The 23,253-nt window shown below is 39.4% G+C and overlaps 1 protein-coding gene across 13 annotated transcripts in view; it reads right to left on the bottom strand.

Moving 5' to 3' along the window:
• LOC109927292 (nuclear receptor subfamily 2, group C, member 1) overlaps window positions 1-23,253 on the bottom strand; it is a 54,443-nt gene that overhangs the window by 18,405 nt on the left and 12,785 nt on the right. For 2 of the 13 annotated variants that reach the window (XM_048610027.1, XM_048610029.1), the window contains exons 2-10: window positions 12,677-12,793; window positions 8,982-9,116; window positions 8,420-8,647; window positions 7,810-7,894; window positions 4,885-5,064; window positions 4,643-4,790; window positions 3,110-3,203; window positions 2,829-3,013; window positions 1,914-2,097 (exon numbers count right to left, since the gene is read on the bottom strand). In XM_048610027.1, coding sequence (XP_048465984.1) covers window positions 1,914-2,097; window positions 2,829-3,013; window positions 3,110-3,203; window positions 4,643-4,790; window positions 4,885-5,064; window positions 7,810-7,894; window positions 8,420-8,647; window positions 8,982-9,116; window positions 12,677-12,793 — 1,356 coding nt within the window. Of the gene's footprint in view, window positions 1-1,913; window positions 2,098-2,828; window positions 3,014-3,109; window positions 3,204-4,642; window positions 4,791-4,884; window positions 5,065-7,809; window positions 7,895-8,419; window positions 8,648-8,981; window positions 9,117-12,676; window positions 12,794-14,017; window positions 14,121-23,253 lie in introns of all 13 variants that reach the window. The other 11 variants (XM_048610028.1, XM_048610030.1, XM_048610038.1 and 8 more) reach the window with 9 other exon arrangements.

Below are 23,253 nucleotides of genomic sequence, written 5' to 3'. Positions count from 1 at the left end.
CATGTAAGCCAGATTGGACGAGGATGCCAGATATCCTTCCCTAAAAGGAACATTAGTGAACAAGATCAGTTTTTACAGCAATTGACGATGGTTTCATGGTCATCTTTACTGAGACCCGCCTTCAATTCCAGATTTTGTTAATCGAAATTTAATTCTCCTCAATTGCCATGAAGGGATCTGAACTCTATCACAGGGTATTAGCCTGGGCCTATGAATTACTATGAACTATAACACCAATTCCTTCGATGGACTTTCAGCTACTTAATTCAAGTAAGTCTTTAAGTATTAGTTATGGCGCAGTAGTAGCACCCTTGACTGATGATGGATATTAGCCACATCAAAGACCTTAGCTTATAAATAAGGCCAACCCTTCAATGCTTTAGATAAGTGGTGCTACATTGTCACAGATGCTATTTGTTTTATGTAATGTCCCACTGTGGACATAGCTACTCTGTTAGGTGAGTACAAAAATATCCCATTGTATTACTTAAATCAGAGCAAGAAGATTGTCTTGTGTCCTAATCAACTTTTACCCATCAATGAAAATGGGTTATCTGGCTAATTGCTTGGGACTTGCCACGTACAAACTGACAGCCATGTTTCTCTCCATCACAACTGACAACACATCAAAAATATTGGTCACTCATACTGATGCTGTCATGGATAGATGCATCTACAGCAGGCAGATTGATGAGGATGAGATAAAGTATGTTACTCCATCACCTACTGCACATGCAGTCTAGCAGTAATGTCCTTTATTTTGAAATCTCTCACCCAGAGTACATTCTGTGCCCTTGCTACCCTCAGAGCTTCCTGCAAGTGTTGTTCAACATGGAGGAGTACTGATTTAGCAGCTGAGAGGGGATGGTACATAGTAGTCAACAGAAGGTTTCCTTGGCTAAGTATGAGCTGATGCCATGAAGCCTTGAGATGTAATGGGATCTGGAGTCAATATTGAGGACTTCCAGAATAAAACAAAGAACTGTGGATGTGGTGATCTGAAACAAACAAAAACAGAAATTACTGGAGAATTTCAGCAAGTTGAACAGCATTTATGCAGAGATACTGAATTTCTTCAGCAATTTCTGTTTGTGTTTGTTTGAGGACCCCTAGGGCAGCTCTCTCTCCCAACTGTATAACTCTGCGTCACCACCTATGCTGAATCTGTCCTACTGGTGGCTCAGGACGTACCCAGGAATGGGATGTTATGTGCAAGATATGATTTTGTATGACTATATCAGGCCATTGCCGGACTATTCTGTCAGACAGGGGTCAACAGGGCTGTATTTGTTATTGCTGATTCTGGGTCTTAATGCCAGGTGGCCTGTCCAGTTCCATTCCTTTTTCAAGACTTTCTAGCAGTTGATATAACTATATGGAAGCTAAGGGCAGTAAAAACAAACCACATTGTTGCGAGTCTGGAGTCACATGAAGGCCAGTCCAGGTACGGATAGCAGTTGCCTTCCTTGAAGGACATTAATGAAACAGATATGTTCTTACAACCATTTCATTCAACTCTTGAATTCCAGATTTTCACTAAATTTAAATTCCACCATTTGCCATGGCGAATGAGAGCCCAGGTCAGAAAATACTGGAGTCTCTGTATTACATTATCACTAGGCTGTCACATCCCTCAGATGGCTATAAGAGGCTTTGGACATCACAGTCAGGAAAGGTATAGAAATGCAAATTCTCTTTCTTTCAAGTCATGGATGCTGGCTTTTGCATGAAACATTCAACAAATGTTATCTACTCTCGCGGGGGAGAGAAAGAGATCCAATGGCACCACATAGAAGAGGCGAAACAGGCAAGTAGAACACACTGCAACACATCCATTAGAAATTTATAAAACATTAATGAAATTTAACATCCTATGTCAGAATAACTTCAGCATGGAACACAGACAACCATACCTTGAAGGCGACATGCACATCACTGAGAAGAGGACCCTCAATCTCGACAACAGGTAGAGACTGTTCTCCACTAATTAGCTGGATGTTGGCACCAGAAGTATCCATGCATTCTGCCGAGTTCTGAACAGCCTGCCCCTCTGCAGGGTTTAGTGCTTTTGCTAGTGTATCAAATGCCCTGAAATACCAACAATCAGAAAACACAGGTATGTTTTACTAAAGTAACATTTTGGGTCATATGTCTACTTTACTGATATCACGTATAGTATGATGAAGACTACAAATAAATCAACTGATTGAAAAGGCTGACAGATATCTGCAATTAACATTTGCGACCATAAAGTCTATAATTCACCAAAATAATTTAGAATAACGATGGGATGTTTGGTGTACATTTTAAGGATACATCTTGGATTTTCAAAAGGTTGTACGATTTCTAAGGTATGATTTTGACATCTGCAAGTTCTTCTCCAAGCCACTCACCATCCAGACTTGGAAATATATCGCTATTCCTTCAAGATCCTGGAAATCCCTCCTGATCAGTTTTAAAGATATGTTAATAAACCTGTTCAGCGATGTTACGACAGACCTCTGTAGCAGGTATGACTTGAAAATGAGCCTCTTGGTTCAGAGGTAGGACACTACCACTGCACTACAGGAACCCTTCTGACAGTTTCAGATCATAATCACTCTCATAGACAGCAGCGGTTAGAAATGATTCTGCTGACACCACCTAGACCTATTTTTTTTTCGACTGACCAATTACCATCTCCTTTCGTCTTGTACCATCACCACGTTCGTCATTTAATCTTGTCTGTCTTCCACCCTGAAACTTTGCTTCTCTACTCACCATTTTTCAGCACACTTTTTATTGTAAGCAGTTCCAGTATTTGTTGTGACTTATCAGATTATAATTACCTTGTAATATCACTGGCAGACTGATCATCTTGTTGCATTTCTGATAAAGAAGTATCTCCATTACTTAAGGCATCAATCCCTGATAAATCAGCACTACTTTGAGACAGATCCTTGGATTTGCTTAAGTTTGCAAGTGATGTTACTACATTTGCTAGAGTGCTTAAATCACCTTGACAGGTTTCAGCCTGAAATGAAAAGGACAGTTCACAAAGGTTTTGTACTCTAAATGTAGAGCTTAAAGGATATCATGAAATTTAGACTAAGTTGCAACAACATCCCACCTTACTCTCAGCTGCAAGTAGCATAGCACTCTCTGTCTTCAGCAGTGGTTGTTGTATGTTTACCAGCATTCCAGGCTCCAGCAGACCTGCAGACCTTTTAGAAATAAAAGTGCAAGTAATTTGTATGCACACAACAACCATGATGACAGAATTCACTCCTTCTTCAGTCAAACTATTAAATTCCTACCCAAGCACCGTCAACTCCACTTGACCATTAAGGGAGCCATCTTACGTCATTAGCATCAGATACAGAACCATAAAGGGAGTACTGGAAGAGCATACAGTACCTCCGCCCTAACACCTGGTTAGGTGTCTACTCTGAATACATGTGCAAAATAATGCAGATGCTGGACACCAGAAATGAAGATAGAAAATGCTGGAAATACTCAGCAATCAGGCACTGTGGAAGGAAAAACATTATAGATCAATGATCTTCCTTCAGGGCTGTTGCCTAACCTGAGTAATTTCAGCATTTTACATTGTTATTATCTCTGGATAAATTGGCAAGTTTCTTTGAGTATTCCCAGGAGTTTCTGTCTTTCCAACAATGTGAATAAGAATATTAAAATGGTGTACTTCAAAACTGACTGTTACGCATTTAATTTATTGTTTGTACAACAAGTAGGAAGAAAATCAACAGTAGCAATTATAGGATTCTGGGCCAAGAACCTGTTGCATTGAATGCTTCATCACAAATGCCTGCTCTAAAGAGGACTTAGCAATTGAACCATCTTTATTGCAGCAAACAGCATTCTAACCTCATGGATAACAAGGTGTAGAGCTAGATGAACACAGCAGGCCAAGCAGGATCAGAGGAGCAGGAAAGCTGACCGTTCTTCAGAAATGGGGGAGGGGAAGGGGATTCTGAAATAAATAGAGAGAGGGGGAGGCAGATGGAAGATGGATAAAGGAGCAGATAGGTGGAGAGGAGACAGACAGGTCAAAGAGGTGGGGATGGAGTCAGTAAAGGTGAGTGTAGGTGGGGAGTTACGGTGGGGGTAGGTCAGTCCAGGGAAGACAGACAGGTCAAGGAGGCGGGATGAGGCTGGTAGGTAGGAGGTGGGGGTGGGGCTTGAGGTGGGAGCAGTGGATAGGTGGGAGGAAGGATGGACAGGCTAGGGAGGCGGGGACGAGCTGGGCTGGTTTTGGGATGCGGTCGGGGGAGGGGAGATTTTGAAGCTTGTGAAGTCCACATTGATACCATTGGGCTGCAGGGTTCCCAAGCGAAATATGAGGTGCTGTTCCTGCAACCTTCGGGTGGCATCGTTGTGGCACTGGAGGCGGCCCAGGATGGACATGTTGTCCAAGGGGTGGGAGGGGGAGTTGAAGTGGTTCGCGACTGGGAGGTGTAGTCGTTTGTCGCGAACCGAGCATAGGTGGATTTTATCATGTTACTTTTTGTTTTCAAATCCTAAACCTTTTCTCCACACCAATTCTGGACATCCCAGTGTTTAATACCGGTTGCTACTACGATCATCTCTTTTCCAGATTTAACACTGTTTCTTTTATATCTGTGGATGGTTGATCTAGTACCTTGCACTTTCTTTGTCTGTTACAAAGGTAGGTGTTGCAGCTAAAGGACTCCGCAAATCCTTCCTGATATAAATCTTCTCAGTTGAGGCTGCACAGTTTGCAGACTTCTCTCGTGAAACTTCAATTGGTTTCCGTTCACACTGAACAGCTATTGAAAAGCAGACAGCATCACAATGGTTAATACAGCTACTCTTAATTTGTAAATGGGCTCAAATCATTTGGAGATTCAGCCATTCACTTACAGTCCTGCTTCATCCCTAATGCCAGGCACCTCTGCAGCCGGCAGTACTGGCAACGATTTCGGTGGTGCTTGTTAATAACACAGTCTTTTGATCCTCTGCAAACATACACCAAGTTTTTCCTTATGCTTCTTTTGAAGAAGCCCTTACAACCTTCACAGCTCACTGCTCCATAATGGCGTCCTATAAAGCATAGAGGGGAAAGAACAAAAGACTAGCATCCCGGTATCAAATATACAAGCAAGATCAGAGGGGATAAAAAAAAATTACTGGTTTATTCAAAAGTGCTAAACACTTGAAGTTTTCCATTAAGAAAAAGTGTTACAGCAGTTACCAGGAAAAGAAATGTAGAGACACATATGATCAATGTACACGTTAATGGCCTCAGTCAGCTCCAGATCGGTGTAGGCTTAAACTCACACAGAACTTCAATGTTCCATGTTTAAGGTGTTAATGAAAATGACAGAATTTAGCATTTCTCTTGACAGTAAAGTTTAGATTGAGATAGAAAAAAAAGGTTTGTGAAAGCCACAGATCTTCCAATTATGTGCCATCTTTACACTGAGTTGTTTGAATGGTCAGTACACAATCAGTACAAGAGAGTACAATCAACAGTCTGTAACTTAGCTGAAAACCACTACAGCCAAAAATAAATAGCTTATTTCTTCAATTGTGACTTTACTTCTCTCCCACTCTAATTCTTTGGAACCTGCCATTTTGTTTCCACTCTTTAACCACCTTTCTCTTGTACTTCCTCCAATTAAATATTGGGAAGAATAAAATAATTGTTTTTGGTCCCTGCTCCAAACTTTGCTTCCTAACTACTGAATGCACTCTCTTCCTGGCAACAGTTGAGGGTTAAGTTAATCTGTTTGCAACCTTGATGTCACATTTAATTCAGATATAATTAATTCAGATTCTAACCTCACATCCGTATCTCCATGAAGACCAGGTACTTCCATCTCTGCAACAACACTCATCTTTACCCAGTCTTAGCTCATCAGCTATGAAAATTTCATCTGTGTTGTGGATTCCTCTAGACTCTCACTCCAGTCTGGTCTCCCACATTTTATTCTTCATAAAAACTTAAGGTCATCCAAAATGTTTCCGCCAGTTTCATAAATAATAGCAACTCCTGCTCTCCTATCACCCCAGTGTTTACTGACCTGCACTGGCTCCTGGTCAAGCAACACCTTGAATTCAAAATTCTGATCTTTTTCAAATCCCTCGCCATTGGCCTTGTCCATCACTATCTCTAATTTTCTCTGCCTCTGAGTTATCTTGCACATTCCCAATTATTATTGCTCCAGCATTGATTACTTTCAGTTGTCTAAATGGCAACTTTGGAATTCCCTTCCTATCTGTCTCCCCACTCTCACTCATTTATTTTTTCTTTAAGGCTTTTTTTCATTTCGGGGATTTGAGTGTTGTTGTCTAGGACAGCATTTTATTGCCCATCTCTAAATGCCTTAGAAAGTAGTGGTGAGCTACCTTTTTTTAATTACTACAGTCTGTGATGTAGGTATACCCAGAATTCCGTTAGTAAGGTAGTTCCAGGATTTTGACCCAGTGACAAAGGAACAGGAATATATTTCCAAGACAGGATGGTGTGTGCCTTGGATAGGAACTTGCAGGTGGTGATGTTCCCATTTACCTATTGCTCTTTTCCTTTTTGATGGAAGTGGTTGTGGGTTTGGACAGTGATTCTGAAGGAGCCTTGGAGAATTTCTATGCACTTTGCAGATGAACACATTGCTGCTACCATGCACTTGTGGTGAAGGGACTGAATGTTTGTGGATGTGGTGCCAATTGAGTGCGCTGCTTCGTCCTGTGCGATGTCCAGTTTCTTAGGTGCTGTTGGAGTGGCACCTATCCTGGTAAGTGGGGTGACAGGAGATGAATTATTTATGACAGAATTCCTAACCTCTGACCTGCTTTTGTAGCCAGTGTGTTTTTATGGCTGATTCAATTCAGTTTCTGGTCCATGATAACTCCCAGAATATTGATAGTGAGGATTCAGTGACGGTAATGACATTGAGTGCCAAGGTTCGAGACAGAGATCTCTTCTTGAGGATGGTCATTGCCTTGAGTGGTAAATCTTACACAGTACTTGCCACCCCAAACCTGGGTGCCTTCCAGGCCTTGTTGCATTTGGCCACGGACTCATAAGATATGAATGGTGCTAAACATTGTGCAGTCGTTTCTGAACATCCCCACTTTTGACTTCATGATGGACGGAAGATCAGAAGGTGTCAGAACCTATTTGTTTGGCCAAAGATTTTGCTTATCAGATCTATGATCTTTGTATGAGCCTTGACGTCATACTTTGTTTTATAATGCTCCTGGGGGGCACTAAATTATCTTAAAACACTACATAAAGAAAATTTATTTTCTACACAGAGATAATTTACTGTTGCTTCACATACTTAAATGCTGTTGACTCTATTTGACTCTTTCAGGGAGACTAGGAGAGTAAAATCCTAGAACCACATAGCAGGCTGTCCACCAACTAACGTGGAATTTGAAATCTAATCATCCTCTTTTTCAAAGGCCATTATTTCATTCTACATATCACTGGTTGTCAGCCTATCAATGAATTTCATGGGACCAATGAGATAGGAGAAAGAAGGACCAAACAGACTCTCAGAGCAATTAATGCTTTTCTGACAGGCAATGGGCAGACAACTGTATTCCAATTTTTTTCAAATGGGTACAGAAATGCACAAAAATGACAAACCAAGGAGCCAGGCAAGCATCCAGATTCACAATGTCTCATCTTTATCTAACTCAAAAGTATTAAACTGCATGTGATTAAAGCAACCGGATAGCCACAAAACAAGTTAGAAGTATTATTTCCATGTAATCAAAAATCTCTGCAAATTAGTTGTATTTAAATATTTGTCAGAGAATGAAGAAGCATTGCCTTACCGGAAGCCCTGTCCCCACAAACTACACAAAACTCCAGTGGCGGTTTGACTGCACTTTGCTCTCCTGAAGCAGTATCTGTTACAATCTACAAAAGGCAAAAATATATAATTTTTTCACCCCTCTTTTAATTCAATACAGTAAAAGGATCAAGGACTAGAATTTATTAGAATTCTCTGGATTTCTTGCCATAATTTTAACAGACACTCTGGGAGAGTTAGCCAAACTTATAATGAGAGATTGGAAGAAGACTGAAATATCAGGTGGAAATTTTAGTTGGGAGGCATTTCTGAACATCTCTGGCAAAATTTGACCTTAGTTGCTGAAAGTGGCAGAGCCATTCGCGGTTCAGGAATGTACTGAATTCTGGAGCTGGCTTTGCCATGGCTCTTTAATGGTGGCAGGAAGACAACCCACCAACGTTTTCAAGGCAACTTGGAATGGACTTGCGTTGAGCTTGCCAACAGCACTCATCCAAAAGCAAGCAAAACAGAAATCCAAAGAAAGTTGAGAAGTTAAGAATACAATGGGCAAATACATTATTTCAATTCAATTGAATGCTACATACATAGTTTTCTAATAACAAAGGTCACTGCATTTACATTCACTGCACCTGTATATGCTGTGCTGATCCATCAGGAGATGTAAAAATGAGTTGGTTGAGACCTGCAGAGTCAGGTGTGGCCAGGATGACTTTTCCTTGTCCTGAATCAGGTCTGGCTAAAATCACTTTGTTCGATGGTGTGCCGTCTGAATTTGTTAAGATGAACTGCTTGCTCGCACCATGATCCATCGATGTGACTATTTGAATCTTCTGGCCCGTCTGCTGATCTGTGACAATCTACAAATAAAAATGTATTGTTTAGTAGCTGACACCCATCAAATGCTAGGCGAGGAAAAACCAAATCTAATGCTGTCATATTTTAGGTGTGCAGAAATTAATGGCCAATGAGACAGACAATTTAGTTAAAAAGTACTGGCAGCACAATGCAATGCAAGGAGGTACAACACCACACAGACCAGTAACTACCTACATGAGGAGGGAAGCCAGACTTCTTCATCTGCTTACATACCCTTTGCAAAGGCTGAAAATAGTATGGATGGAGCAGGTTTTAGTGCTCAAGTACATGCAACTGTTAGGCTATTTTCACCACGTTTAGTAAGAGAAAGTCTACCTGAATGCGCTGAGCTACTGTGACACCAGGGTCTGCGGGAACAATCTGAATCCTCTGTGGGGTACTGGTCATTATTGGTCGTCCTATTACAGTTCCTGGAGCTACAGTAGATAATGTCCCTTGAGAGTGGGAGACCTGTGAGGAAGTTGCCAGGAAATATACAATAATAAAAATAAAAAAAAAGGCACATCTAACTTTAATGTTTTTTATGAAAAGCATCCCTGTCCATTGCAATTAAAGTTAACTTTAAAAATGATTTTTAAAAAGTACGGCACCTCCACCACATTTTTTTTTCTTTCATTCATTTCCCACTGGTGCCTCATTATTAATACCCTGCTCAGCTGGGAGATTGAAATAGCCAGAATTTCAAATGGCTCCACTGTTGTAATCGTTGCTTATAATAGCACGGAAGATGAATTGAAGCCAGACTGAGCTGAGTTCCACTTCCTGGCTAAAACTGAGAAAATGGAGCCAAAAACAAATAGAAATTGGTGAAGACTATGAATGCTGCTATGCTGCATCTATCAAAATAATTTTACTAACTTGGCAAAAGTATATCACCAAAGATATTCCTTTTGTGTTTTAGTTAGCACGTGTTCAACAAGGGAGCTCTCCCTTGAACGTCAAAAGGCTTTGACATAACTCCTACTTCCATTCCTAGGAGATAACCAATTGGTTTGTTTTTAATTGAACTTGTCAATCCTGGCTGTTCCAGAAACTTACAGCAATGTACAAGGAAGCTTATAATTTCCATTTCAACTCAATACTTATTAATTTTGTAAAACCATGTTTTCTCATGCAACACTGTTCTACCAAAATCCCCTGCTTGCATCCAAAACTTCTATACGTCTCGGTAATTTATAAAATCGTGCCACTGATCACTCTGGTTGTTAAGGAAATAAAAGCGTGCTTCTGCCAGCCTCTTTACAAATTAGATACTTAGATTACCACAACAACATGCTGCTCCTCACAAAAGGATCAATGTTCTTTTCAATTTATGGTGCACACAATAACATGTCTCAACTTGTCTGATAATAACATGATTCAACTAGCATGGTACATATGTATGAATATGAATACCCCGAACACATGGTTAACTTTGCTTTTGACAATTTTGCAAATACTTGATAACTTCTGTGTTCAGCCAACAATTCCATTAAGGTCCTACTTTTCTGGAAGGTACTTTTTCATGAGGTACACAGTTCACTTCTACCATTCCAATGTCTATTTACTATATTAAAAATGCCTACCTTACCTCAACCTTTTGGAACATTTGCTCCAATTTTCTTTCATGTCTTCACCTCCATTACAATTTTATTTCTTAAATTCCAACAACCTTCCCAATACCTATCACCTAGCCTATTTACTTGATTCATATGACATTACATGTGGTATTAGAGGATGAGATCGCTCTTTGTAGAGTGGCATCATAAATATGGTTAAGCAGATGTACTTATTTCTCTGTTTCTGGATTATTTCAGAAACTGCTTATTATTTCACCAAACATACTCAAGACGAAGTCATCACAAAACTTATCTGGAGTGTCATTCTAAAATGGTGATGCCAGTCCCTTGCATTGTTTCTAGAATCAAACTTCAAACAGATGCTGGTTACTACACCAAGAATGATTCCAGTTTTCACATTATCTGCTTTCCATCCCAGCTACTTTCAATAAATGAATTTACGAGTATACTGACCAACCTTGAGGATCTTCTGAAAAATGACATGCTAATTTCATCAAATCCCTTGTGTCAATGAGAACTTGCATTTATAACAGCACTACTAATACAGTGAAACATTTCCAAGCACTCCAAATCAAACAAAACTTGGCAGCAAAATCAGAGAACAGATAGTTAGTCCCAAATTTCCCTATCTCGTCAAGTTGAGGAGCCTAGGGTTTGAGGGCAGAGTCAAAAAATTACAGCTAGTTCTTTCAGCAGGTCTTCTTTGCCCCTTAATATTGCAGCCTCAAAACTCTCAGCATAGCACTTATATTATAATCAACATAATATAAATTATCTTTACATAAAGGAGACCAAAACTCTAAACTCTGCAATTCTCTTAGATCCCCACTGCCAATCTAACCCAACACACCTCAAATGGTAATTCGAATGACTTCTTAGCTAGGGCTCCTGTTGAGTTTAATGAATAAAACTAAACCAATATTATAAATCTCACTGAAATATGCAGACAGCCTAACTACTACTACTGCAAGTTACAGAAGTGAATTAACATTGCAAAACAAGCCTAATTTCATACAGGAAAAACAAAATGTAAATGAACATGACAATCACTTCTAGGTCAAACAGGCAAAGGTCGCAGAATGTAACAGTGTGCCTCAAGTGCACGTGTATTAAAAGATGGCTCTGCCAGTATAACACAAATGGATATTGTCCTCAAGCTTATGAAGCCTTACCTCTTCAGCGGATACTCATATAGGAACTAACACAAGGCACTCACAAGCTCCAGTTTTCAGTAAGCTATTTTGTGCCTTTTCAGAGGCAACCTTTTTTATCCTCAACTATACCAAAAGCAACAATGGATTTCATGAAAACTGTATCAAAGGAAACCCAGGTAGAAGAAGTTTTGCTTTAGCAGCTGCTTTTATTTTCTTCTAATTTGTTGAGTGAAAAGCCTGTTGTGGAGGAACACTGCTCAGAATAGAATTCAAATACAGGTCTGAACATAAAAGACCAAACCAAATAGCTTCTGGAAAAGCAAAACTTTTTAAGGGTTAGAAAAAAAGTAAAATAGTTTCAGACATTAAAAAAAGACATTGTGGATTAGTAGATTTCTGCATTATTTTTTCAGAGTGTGGCTGTCCTGAACCATTATAGTCCACAGCGATAGGTACACCCAGTGGTGGTAGGAAGGAAGTTCCAGGATTTTGTCTCAATGATGGTGAAGGACCAGTGAAGGATATACTTCCAAGTCGGGGATTTGGAGGGGAACTTATTATTGTTTAAAATAATTAGAAAACTGCATTTTAAATTTTTGTTCTCCACATAACACTTGAGGATTTCTTGTTGCATGCAAAAGACATCCAGATTCACAATTGAGAAATTTGTATTGAAGTTATCGCACATATAAAAGTAGGTTGCATGTGTTTCAGGGTTCCGTATAAGTAAGTTGACTGCACAGGTTTTTTTTTCATCCTGGTGTTCTCTTGTTTACTTGCTGGTCAGAATGAGCCATGCATTTCTCTTTTCACATTCAAAGTTCAGGGTCACAGTTTATTCAATGGTCTTGTTCCATCAAAAGAAAAATACATGGCGAGATTTTAAGTTTCAATCACCATTGATTTGGCTCCTAAAGTTTTCTCAAGCATAAAGTTATTTCTGAGCTCCCTTCCCCCTCCCCATTTCTGAAGAAGGGTCCCGACCCAAGACATCAGCTTTCCTGCTCCTTTGATGCTGTCTGGCCTGCTGTGTTTCTCCAGCTCCACACGGTGCTATCTCTGACTCCAGCATCTGCAGTTCTTATTATCTCTTTGAAATAAAGCTAAATATTTTTCAGCTGAAGGATCCTAAAATGAACATAAAAGCAAAATGAAGTGTTCAAAATAAAACTAACTAAAGCCTTTCAAATTTAATCTGACTGTTAAGATTCACAATACAGTTGCAACTACTGTCCATGTAACAGACTTTATGCATTTATAATTACTTTCATTAGTAGCTGGAACAAATAGACTATACCTGTTGTTCAGCTAGTTGCTGAACTAAATCATCAGTAATTGTGATGAGCTTTACTTGAGCCTGTTCAGTCAAGGAGACTGGTGGACTTCCAGCCATAGACACTTGATGCATATGAACCTGTAGTGGACGCAAAGCAACTGTTTAGAAAAAAAATTGACAGGAGGAGACCATTCAGTCTCTCAAGCCTGTTTTGCCATTTAAGTTGATTGCGTCTGGTCTAGAGGTCAACTCCATTTACTTGCCTGAGGTGCATAGCCTTTCATACTTTTACTTAAAATTTCAGTCTTGAAGAGGTCTATTGTCATAGCATCATCAGCTTTTTAGGGCAAGAGAATTCCAGATTTTCAGTATGCTTTGCATCAGAAAAGTGCTTCCTGATTTATCTCCTGAATAGCTCAGTTCTGATTTTTAAGATTGTGTCCCGCTATTTTCCCCCGATCTAGGGATAGAGTCATCAAAAAAGGTTAAAATCTAAACAATTTGGTGCAATCCAGTAGCATTGTTAGAAGATGGCCTGACTCCCAAACAAATGGTTGAGTTCCATCACCACTTGCTTCCTCAGTACACCCACATCAGCTTGTAGTGGAAAGATTAGGGGGATTGGTACGGGGGCGGGGGGAAGAGAATGAAGGCATGGATGACACAACTGTGTCACCCTGCAGCAAGTGCATCAACTTTCATAATTTGTTCGTGAAGCAGTTGTCAAGCAGCCTGTAACTGAAACCACTGAGCTGAGAGTAAACAGCTTGTTGGAAGCAACTTTCTATGTGTACAGAGCGCAATAATAGAGTTTAGCCAGTAGTAAGACTTTTCTACTCAGAAGCCTCCCAATTGACATCCAAAGCTGAAAAGGATAAACAATTTCTTGTGGAATAGTTTGTTAATGCGAAAACAGACTGGCAGAAGCAAGTGGCACGACTTCTTGAAGAGAGGAACTGAAACTGATGAGAAGACTCAAACCCTCCTTGGCAGGTACATGACACAGGTCCCAGCTTTCAAGTAAATCCAGCTCTTTTCCCCATATTATGCCAGGACCAAATCAGAGGTAGACAATGCAATTGCAGATTTCTGACTGCGCAGAAGGAAAAAAAAGCAAAAATGCATGTGTTTGCAGGAAAAAGTTAGCATGAAATACTTGCCACTCTACTGGTCTGAAAGCCAATAGAATAAAACAAGGCTGCCCCTACTTTGCAGTGGAGTCTGAACTGTAATATAAACGCAATGGACTGCCATGTCTGCATGTGTTACACTGATTTGGAGCTGTAATAGCCACATCAGTATAGTACAGAAGTGTAAACTCAAATGACCTAATACCACTTTCAAAGTGACAGAAAAGTTTACCTTCTACTTGTCCTCACAATGCTCTCAGCTTTTACAGGTAAAAAATACTACTGTATTCAAAAGCGATAGTGATGACCCAATTACTTGCTGCTTTTCAGCATGCCTAAAGAGTGAAAGAAAAATTACTTTTAAAACAGGGAGGGGTAATATTATTTCATCAGTAACAAATTAATTAAAATGCTTAATCAAATTTAAATTACTTTTGAGTAATACATCATTATACAGGTTCTATCTTGTTGGAGCAGTGTAGTAACTAGCATGCTTTCTTCCTCTGTTTTATTCTTTGCTTTTACAAGAACATATTTTCCTCCCATACTCATGGGTTGAGGTCTATGCTTGTCATCAAGCTCATGTGCTTAAGCAGCAGAGAATTCCACTGAGTAGAAGAAATTTTTATCTTAACTTATCAAACACCCCAACTGCCACAACTACAACACAAGCCTTGGGAAGAAAGCAAGGTCTGATCATTCAAATACCTTTATACTTGATGCAAGAGTAAGTTATAACAATGTTACACCATTTTGTTAAAGTATGTGGGACAAGCAAATGCAATAAAATCATGGCATTCCTTTCCAATGTCCTTAATGACCAAGTACATGAAAAAGTTCATCAAAGGGAAGGCAGTAAAATTACAGCCTGTCCAATTATATAACGTGAATTAGGAAGCTGTGAAAGACAAATATTTTATTCCGCCATTTTTTAAAAATGGTGATTAAAACAGTTAATTAATAAATAACTCCAGATGTTATGAATGTTGGGTGGGTGTGTAGTGCCCATTCACATAGGACAGGGGAGGAGAATTCTTATGCCTTTTAGGGCAGTTCAAAAAGACAATTCCAATGTATTACAGTCTTGTCTCCATTATTTCTCTCCTCATCTCAAAGCAAACAAGGGCACAGGGCAACAAGTGTGGGATTTCGTACTGGCAAAGTGAATTTTTTATCATCCAAAGAATGCGTGAGAAGAGTGAAGTCTTCTTAGAGTTTCAGGAAACCACACACCTACGTTAAAATAGTAGTATGTGTTGACTGTACCATATTTGTATAACAAACTGGATAGAAGGCAGATTATAGCTGTTCAGGTGAATCAGAGCTATTCACACAGAATTCCTTCAATCAGTAATTTCATCTCTGCTGAAAATTGGGTGGACATCTTGTGTTGAAATGTCAAGTGGCTGGCATCTTCACATACTCCTCTTCTTCATTATCCTTGTAATAAAAGATTACAAAGGGATTTCCCCATTTTACCTACAGATAAGTTAGTGCAAAATAAGGTGCTCCAAAAGCTGTCTTGCAAAGTCTATACAAAAGTAGCTGTTCATGACAAAGCAGCTATTCATGACAAATCAACAGAGACACAGCTAATGGCATGATAAAGTTTAGAATCATACCCAAAAGATGCTCTTGGTCCTTTAGAATCCTTCATCTTAGCCTAGTTACCAGAGACACCCACTATCTGAACCTCAAGCATATATCTAATATTATAAGAAATCGGAAAAGAATGAAGTCATTTGGCTCCTCAAACCATGTACACCTTTCAAACAGATGATCTCTGATCCAACTGTAGCCTTAGCTCCACTTTGTCTCCTTCACATAATCCTCAACTCTGCAGATTCTTGTGAATCAAACATCTATTCAACCCTACACTTAATTTATTCAATGACCCAACCTCCATGCTTTCTGGGGTAGAGAATGCCAAAGACTAACAATCCCAAGAAGAAATTCTTCCTCCTATTTGTCTCAAAGACTTCTTATTTTTAAACTGTGACCCCTTGTTCTAGATACTTCTGCAAGAGGAAACATGCTCCAAGCAGTTATACTGTCTACAAGCAGCTTTCAGTTCCTGGACACGAATTAATAATAATCCAACGATATTAATTTCCATTTCCTTTGTTCCTTAATGATGTATTCAGGGGACACAGAGCAGTAAATTCAGTTCTGGTGTGGTACAACAATCAGCTAAAGACCTAGCAATGGATTGGTGAAAAAGAGCATGCATTGTATTGTGGGGCAAGGACATCAGGTTTGGTTGTAGAGACCTCTCTGCTAAATAGCTTGATGTCACTCACTGACACAGATGAGCACAAAAATAGAAGTCACAATGTTGTAACATGCCATTTTTGGTGTTTATCCTCCACTTAAGCAAATAACCATACTTACACTTTTATAACTTGTTACCACATCCCTTAACTTTTAGTCATCTACCCAACACAGCCTTAAATGTTGACTGATTTTCTTCCTCAATAACTGACCATGAAAGTAAACATATGTTGAATGATTAGCTCTCACAAAACTCCTTCCAACAAAGCAGATCAAACTTTACACCCATGTCCATGCTCTCACATAATACAGTGAAAGTCAAAGTTCACAACTTCTGGTGCATCTAGAATTGATTCCTTCCACTATTCTTACTTGATTAGCTTATTAATTGCTGATGTTGCGCTACCAAATAAAAGTGAAGTTTAAAGACTAATCTAATAGCATCTTGGACATGACTAATTCAATTTTTGGCAGCTATAATGCATTAAATGTAGAATTGCTGCCAAAATAGCATTAATTATCAGACTGTCTGCAGATCCAGGGGTTCAAAGATTTTCAGGTCAAACACTTGACCCATCTTCTCATAATCTTCATCCAGATAAGCTGAAACCAAGGCCCAGTTTGCCTAGTTTAGGAGGTTTCCCATAGCACCAATTATAATAAGCATTGAGCTCATAGAACCTTGCAGCCCTTTATGTTTATACTGGCTTTTTAACAAGTTATCCAATTAATTCTCCACTGTTTTTCCACAACACTGCAAATTTCTCAAGCATTTATCGAATTCCCAAAGGAAGTTGTAGCATATTGGCAACACTTTAAAGTAATTTATGGATATGAAGCACATTTGAAATGATTCAAAAGAAGTGACTTAAGCTCTTTATAAATGCAATCTTCTTTACCCGTGTAATAGTCAATTGATTTTTTTTTTACAAAAATAAAGCCAATTCTTACAATGATGCAAGTGTTTTAACCCTCTATTGCTGGGGTGCAGAGAGGTAGCACCCCAACGTAAAAGCTGGCTCCCAACTGGCTGAAACCAGATCCAATGTCTTCCTTTGCCCAGCCAATTGAATTCAGAAGTATAAGGAGTGGCAGAGTCATATTGGAAACAAGGTTAGCCTTGGTGCAATTTTTAAGCATAGTATTAACAGTGCTGAAAGTTCTCTCATTCAAGACAAATCATCAACAGCATCACCAGAGTTAAACTTAATGGAAATATGTACTTCATAAAAATGTGATTCTTACCATTTAAAAACTCAAGCAACAGCACATTATCTTGATTATGCAGTCATAGGCAAGCTGGAAGCTAAGCTTCAACCCTAACTAGATGCTATCATACCATTCTTGGGCGAATGAGACATGAAACTGGGCCTCCTGGTTCAGAGGTAGAGGCTCTACTACTGTGCCATAAGAGCTCACATCAGCTACAGAAATTCCCCAACTTAATTGCTCATGTAATGAGAAACACTCCACTTCAAACAACAATTTACTGCTGGCTTTGAAAAAGTTTCACATTGTATAAAGATCAGTAACGCCCCCATGTCCAGTATAATCAGTCGCCGGCTTGTAGTCACATTCAAGTCAAAGAATTTCTAATCAGATTCCAAGTTTTTTAAACCTCAGTGGTCAACATTTTCTTTGAGATACATATTGAGCACTTGCTAATAGGAAATTTTCCTGTTTGGTTTCCATTTGAAATACCTGGCTATTTTGCAGCCCATCCTTGGAGACTCACTCAGTGCACACTGCTTTCTTAGCAATGTCAATGCACCTGCTAGCCAAGAAAATGTAACAAGACCTCCTACATTTCACCTCCTGTCCACCATCCAAACCAGGATGAATCCTCAATATTAAAATAAAAAAAGTCCTCTATCAGCTCCCCAAACCTCTGCCACGTTACTTCAGCCCCGCAGCCACTCCCACCCTCCTTAGGCATCATGCTGTCAAGATGTACAGCGACTACTAATCATAATATATGGGAACAAAATTTGACAAATTAGATTGCATAATACTGTTACAAAATTATGTAAAAAATTTATGTAAAAAATTAATGTAAAATTGTCTAATGTTACAGAGGAGAGGTTGACGCCTCTCTGATAATTAAAACCAAAACCCCCAGAAAAGTTCCCCTCACCTTGCATTCTGTTAAAGGAAATGTGAAAAGTGGTATAACCTGTCTCTCACCTCCCAGTCTGTTATAAAGGAGAGGTGAAATAAAATGAACTCCGGACAGTGACTCTACAATTAACAAGTAACAATTTATTTATCTAACAGTTAACAAATTAACAGAACTAGTAACAAATCAAACAATTCCTCCTTAACTACTAATTATTCCTGAATAAAGCAAAATTCTAATAGTATGCTGTTCCAATTGATACAAATCCCACTTATGTAAATCAAATTAATAAAACAATTAAAACAATCTCTTGAAATTACAGTCAGGATAAGTCTTCTGGAATGTTCTTTGCCTTTTCCGCTGTCCTCCATTCAAGAACACCTTTCTCCATCGAGTTCGTGTGTCATGAATATTAGCTAAGAGTGGTGCAGTACCTTTATTTAAATGGTGCTTACTCAGAGCTTAGAGATTTCTGAGAGAGCCAGTGATTCATTCTTTTATAGCCGAGAGCTGTTCTCTTGGCAGAAGTCAGTTGACTCTCACACCGATTTTCAAACGCCGTCTTCTTTTATACCTCGATGACCTATTCTTTTCTTACAATAGGATTGGTCCTAGTTAGTCAAAACTATCAGATCTAAATTTAATTGGTATCTAGGGCCTGGTTTAAATTAATTGGCTAAATTCAAAAACCTGTTGTCTTGGTAAAAACGCTGCTTTGCCTGCTAACAGTATAGCCTTTTGATACAATGTTCTAATTTCCAGAACTCTCTGTATATCTGCTGCTGCCTGCAGACTAATTTTTCCAAACCTAAAAAACAACTGTTAAAGGGACCATGCACTCTTCCCCTTATCATTTTACAAACAAATTCTAACATCCTTAAATCCAGTCCACAAATACTCTACCTAACGGTAGAAAATTTGAATTTCTATGAATGCACCCAAGACTGTATAATACTGTTACAAAATAATGTTAAAAAATTAATGTAAAATATTAAATACTGGCCAACCAGTAATGCTCATATCCCACAAATGAATTTAAAAAACACCTAAATGCAAAAAAAATTCAAAACTGCAAATGTACAATCTCTCAGACTCAACAAAAAGATTTATGTTTTTCAAAAAAGTATTTTCTAATGACAAAATAAGTTGTGTTTATGCCCTAGTGTGGTGGAGTATTCAGAAACCAGATCACATTAATTTCTACCTCCCTGAAGTAATGGGTTGCGTGGTTCATTTTCCTTTCAGGAAATCTAATTCTAAAGGATAGGATCCAAAACAAAATTGAAGCAAGCTAATACTTGAACTCACTCCTCACTATGTACTTTGTCTTCTAAGCATTTCAATCAGGTATGTGACAATAATTTCAGTCAGCAAAGACAATGATTGGAATAAATCACATGCACCAAAATGATACAAGAATACTACATAATTTGGAAAATGACATACTTAGGATACAACATGACAGGTCCATAATCTGAAGGAAAGTGCTAAGGTAATGCACATTAAAAAGGCACTTGGGATTCTGACAGCGTCATTAAAAAAAGTTGTGCATGGATGCAAAATGCTCCTCAAAACACTAAAGTTGGTAGGCTTCATAGTTTGGTTTTCAGGCTGCATTTACCACTGCTCCTTATTACTGGATAGGGAATTCATGATTTTAATCCAGTCCAGGCTATACAGCTAACTCTACATGGTGCTGGCGTGGAGATAGCAAAGTATGTGTCCACGGAGGAATTTGAACATAAGGATCAGGGTTATTAAAATCAAAGCACTGGTGGACCAGGAGACAACATCCAGGCAAGAAACATTCATGCCTGGTATTTGTGCAGCAATCTCTCCTTGATGGTCAATGGCATCATCAATGAATGCCTCATTATCAAAATCCTTTACCATTGAGCAGAAGTTAAACTGGACTAGCCATATAAATATTGTGGCTATCAGAGCAGGTCAGAGGCTTGGAATATAGAGAAGTGCTAATGGCGTTGTGATAATATCACTGGACTATTAATACAGAACCATTCCCTATACTCTGAAGACATGGGTTTGAATCCCATCATGGCAGATGTTGAAATGGTGATTTAATGGCGACCATACAAACATTAACGATTGTTATAAAAGCCTATCTGCTTCAATGATGTCACTTTTCTGCCATCCTCATTTGATCTGGCCTACGTGATTCCAGACCCACAGCAATGTGGCTATCTCTGAACTGTCCCCTGAGCAAATAGGCATGGGCAATAAAGGCAGACCTGGCTAGTGATGCCCACATCCATGAACAAAAAAAAAAAAAGAATTCTGTGGTGAGCAACTCATCTCCTGCTTCCCCAGTGCCTGCCCACAACCTACAAGCCACAAGTGTAAGGACAACGTCTTTTTATTTTTCTCCGAAATAATTATGGACTGAAATAAGAAAATAACTACTTTATAGCCAAGGGTTTTAAATGTTGACTGCATGTTTTAAAACCAAGTAATCTGAAGCTCATTATAGGTACTGTTTACACAGCTGCTGGCTCACTACACAAAACTGGGTGGAACTGAGAGTTGTGAGGAGGAGGTAAAGAGACTTCAAGGTGATTTAGACAAGTTGTTTGGACAAACACGTGGCAGACGCAGCACAATGTGGCTAAATGTACGGTTATACACTTTGGTGTGAAAAACAGAAAGGAACCGCATTACTTGCAGGGGATATATTGGGAAGTATGGATATGCAAAGCAATCTGGTGTCCTTGTACATCAGTCAATGAAAATAGACAGATGCAGAAAGCAATTAGAAAGGCAAATGGCAAACTGTCATTCATTGGAAGAGTTCAGAAGTAGGGATATCTTACTGCAGTTATACAGACTTGGTAAGACCATACCTGCAGTCCTGAATGCAGTTTTCGTTTTCCCATCTGGAGAAAGGATTTACTTGCCATAGAGAGTGCGCCCTGGAGGTTCACTAAGTTGATACCATGGATAGCAGTACTGTCCCATGAGGATTGATTAGTGAATACAGGCCCAGTCGAACCAGAGTTTGGAAGGATGTGAGGCGATCTGATTGAAACATATAAAATTCTAACAGGCTTGGACAAACCAGATGCAGGGAGGACTTTGTTCCCTGCTCTGGGACTGCAGAATCATGGGGCACCATCTCAGGATTTTGGGGTAGAACATTTACCACCGAGGTGGAGAACAATTTATTCAGTCAAAGTAGTATTCTCAACCACACAGAAGGTTTCAGAGGACAAATTACTGAATATATTCAAGAAAGAGGCAGATACAGTTTTAGGTTTTAAAGGTATCAAGTGACATGGACAGAAAGCAGGAATATGGCACTGAAATAGGGGATCAGCCGTGATCATTTTCAAGGGTGGAGTAGACTCAAAGGGTAGTAACATTAATAGCAGAAGGTGATGATGAGCTGGAGAAAACGGTGTGTACAAATGGAGATTCGACTGGCAAGTAACTGATTGATAACTGATCACAAATCCACTTGCCAATGACGAAGGCTTTCTGACTGCTAACAACTATGTGGTTGGTTTTGAGGTAGCTGAACAGCTTGGGGCTGCAAATAAGACAAAGAGAAACAATCTGATCTCTACAAGGTCAGTGGCTCTCTGTTCTCTACAATAAAATCCCCTTAAAGCCTAAAGAAAACTGGCTCATTTCTCCTTCAACAATTTCTCTAAGCTGTGACTTTTAATTAGTAAATCTGAAATGTTTCATAAATATGAACCATCCACCCTGTGACCCTTGTAAACCAGTGAAACTGTGTGGAGAATGAAGAGCGAGAAGCAGTGTTCTGATTAGCATAATAATCACCGCAGCAGATTCTGCAAATTGGGACCACTGAACTGTTTCCCTCTGCCCACAATACCTATGTTTTTTCAAGTATTATACCCCCACTTGGGAGCCTGGATGGGTGCAGCTCCAACAATACTCAAGAAGCTAACATCATCCAGGACAAAGCAGTCTGCTTGATTGGCACCACATTCACCATCTTCAACATTTACCTCTTCTATCGCTGACTGAAGTCTGTCATATTTAATACAACATTCAGTAATCTCTCTCCTCGCTTCTACTGTGAACACTGCATTTATGTAGTTAATCACATGGTTCATTTTCAAAGATTTGAGTTGGGATAACTTTTGTTTCTGATAATAATGCAATAAATATGAATAGGTTTAGTATGAGTTGAATCAATTATTGAATTATAATTATGAGTTAATGGTGTCTTTTCTCATGTTGCAGCTGTACAAAACTCTGGTGCGGCCGCACTTGGAGTATTGCATACAGTTCTGGTCACCGCATTATAGGAAGGATGTGGAAGCATTGGAAAGGGTGCAGAGAAGATTTACCAGGATGTTGCCTGGTATGGAGGGAAGGTCTTATGAGGAAAGGCTGAGGGACTTGAGGCTGTTTTCGTTAGAGAGAAGAAGGTTAAGAGGTGACTTGATAGAGACATACAAGATGATCAGAGGATTAGATAGGGTGGACAGTGGGAGCCTTTTTCCTCGGATGGTGATGGCTAGCACGAGGGGACATAGCTTTAAATTGAGGGGTGATAGATATAGGACCGATGTCAGAGGTAGGTTCTTTACTCAGAGAGTAGTAAGGGCGTGGAATGCCCTGCCTGCAACAGTAGTAGACTCGCCCACTTTAAGGGCATTTAAATGGTCATTGGATAAACATATGGATGATAATGGAATAGTTTAGGTTAGATGGGCTTCAGATTGGTTTCACAGGTCGGCGCAACATCGAGGGCCGAAGGGCCTGTACTGCGCTGTAATGTTCTATGTTCTATGTAAGGTTATGTTTACATCAGGAGCTTTTTAATCATGAGCAAGGTAGGAAGGCCCAAAATTGCTGACAGGTACTGTCCATGAATTTATCTGTGCAAGAAAAGTTCCTTTTAAGTACACATGTAGGGTCATGAAGAACTTAGGGGCAGAAGTAGGCCATTCAGCCCTTCAAGCCTGCTCCACCATTCAATAAAATCATGGCTGGTCAAGTTGTGGTCTCAGCTCCACTTTCCTATGTGTCGCCCATGACTCTTGACCCATTTTTGATCAAATATCTCTCTATCTCTGCCTTGTAACTGT

The sequence above is a fragment of the Rhincodon typus genome, chromosome 22 (genome assembly GCF_021869965.1).
Source record: "Rhincodon typus isolate 14 chromosome 22, sRhiTyp1.1, whole genome shotgun sequence".
In the NCBI taxonomy this organism is placed as follows: Eukaryota; Metazoa; Chordata; class Chondrichthyes; order Orectolobiformes; family Rhincodontidae; genus Rhincodon; species Rhincodon typus.
This window is presented reverse-complemented; position numbering and strand designations above follow the sequence as displayed.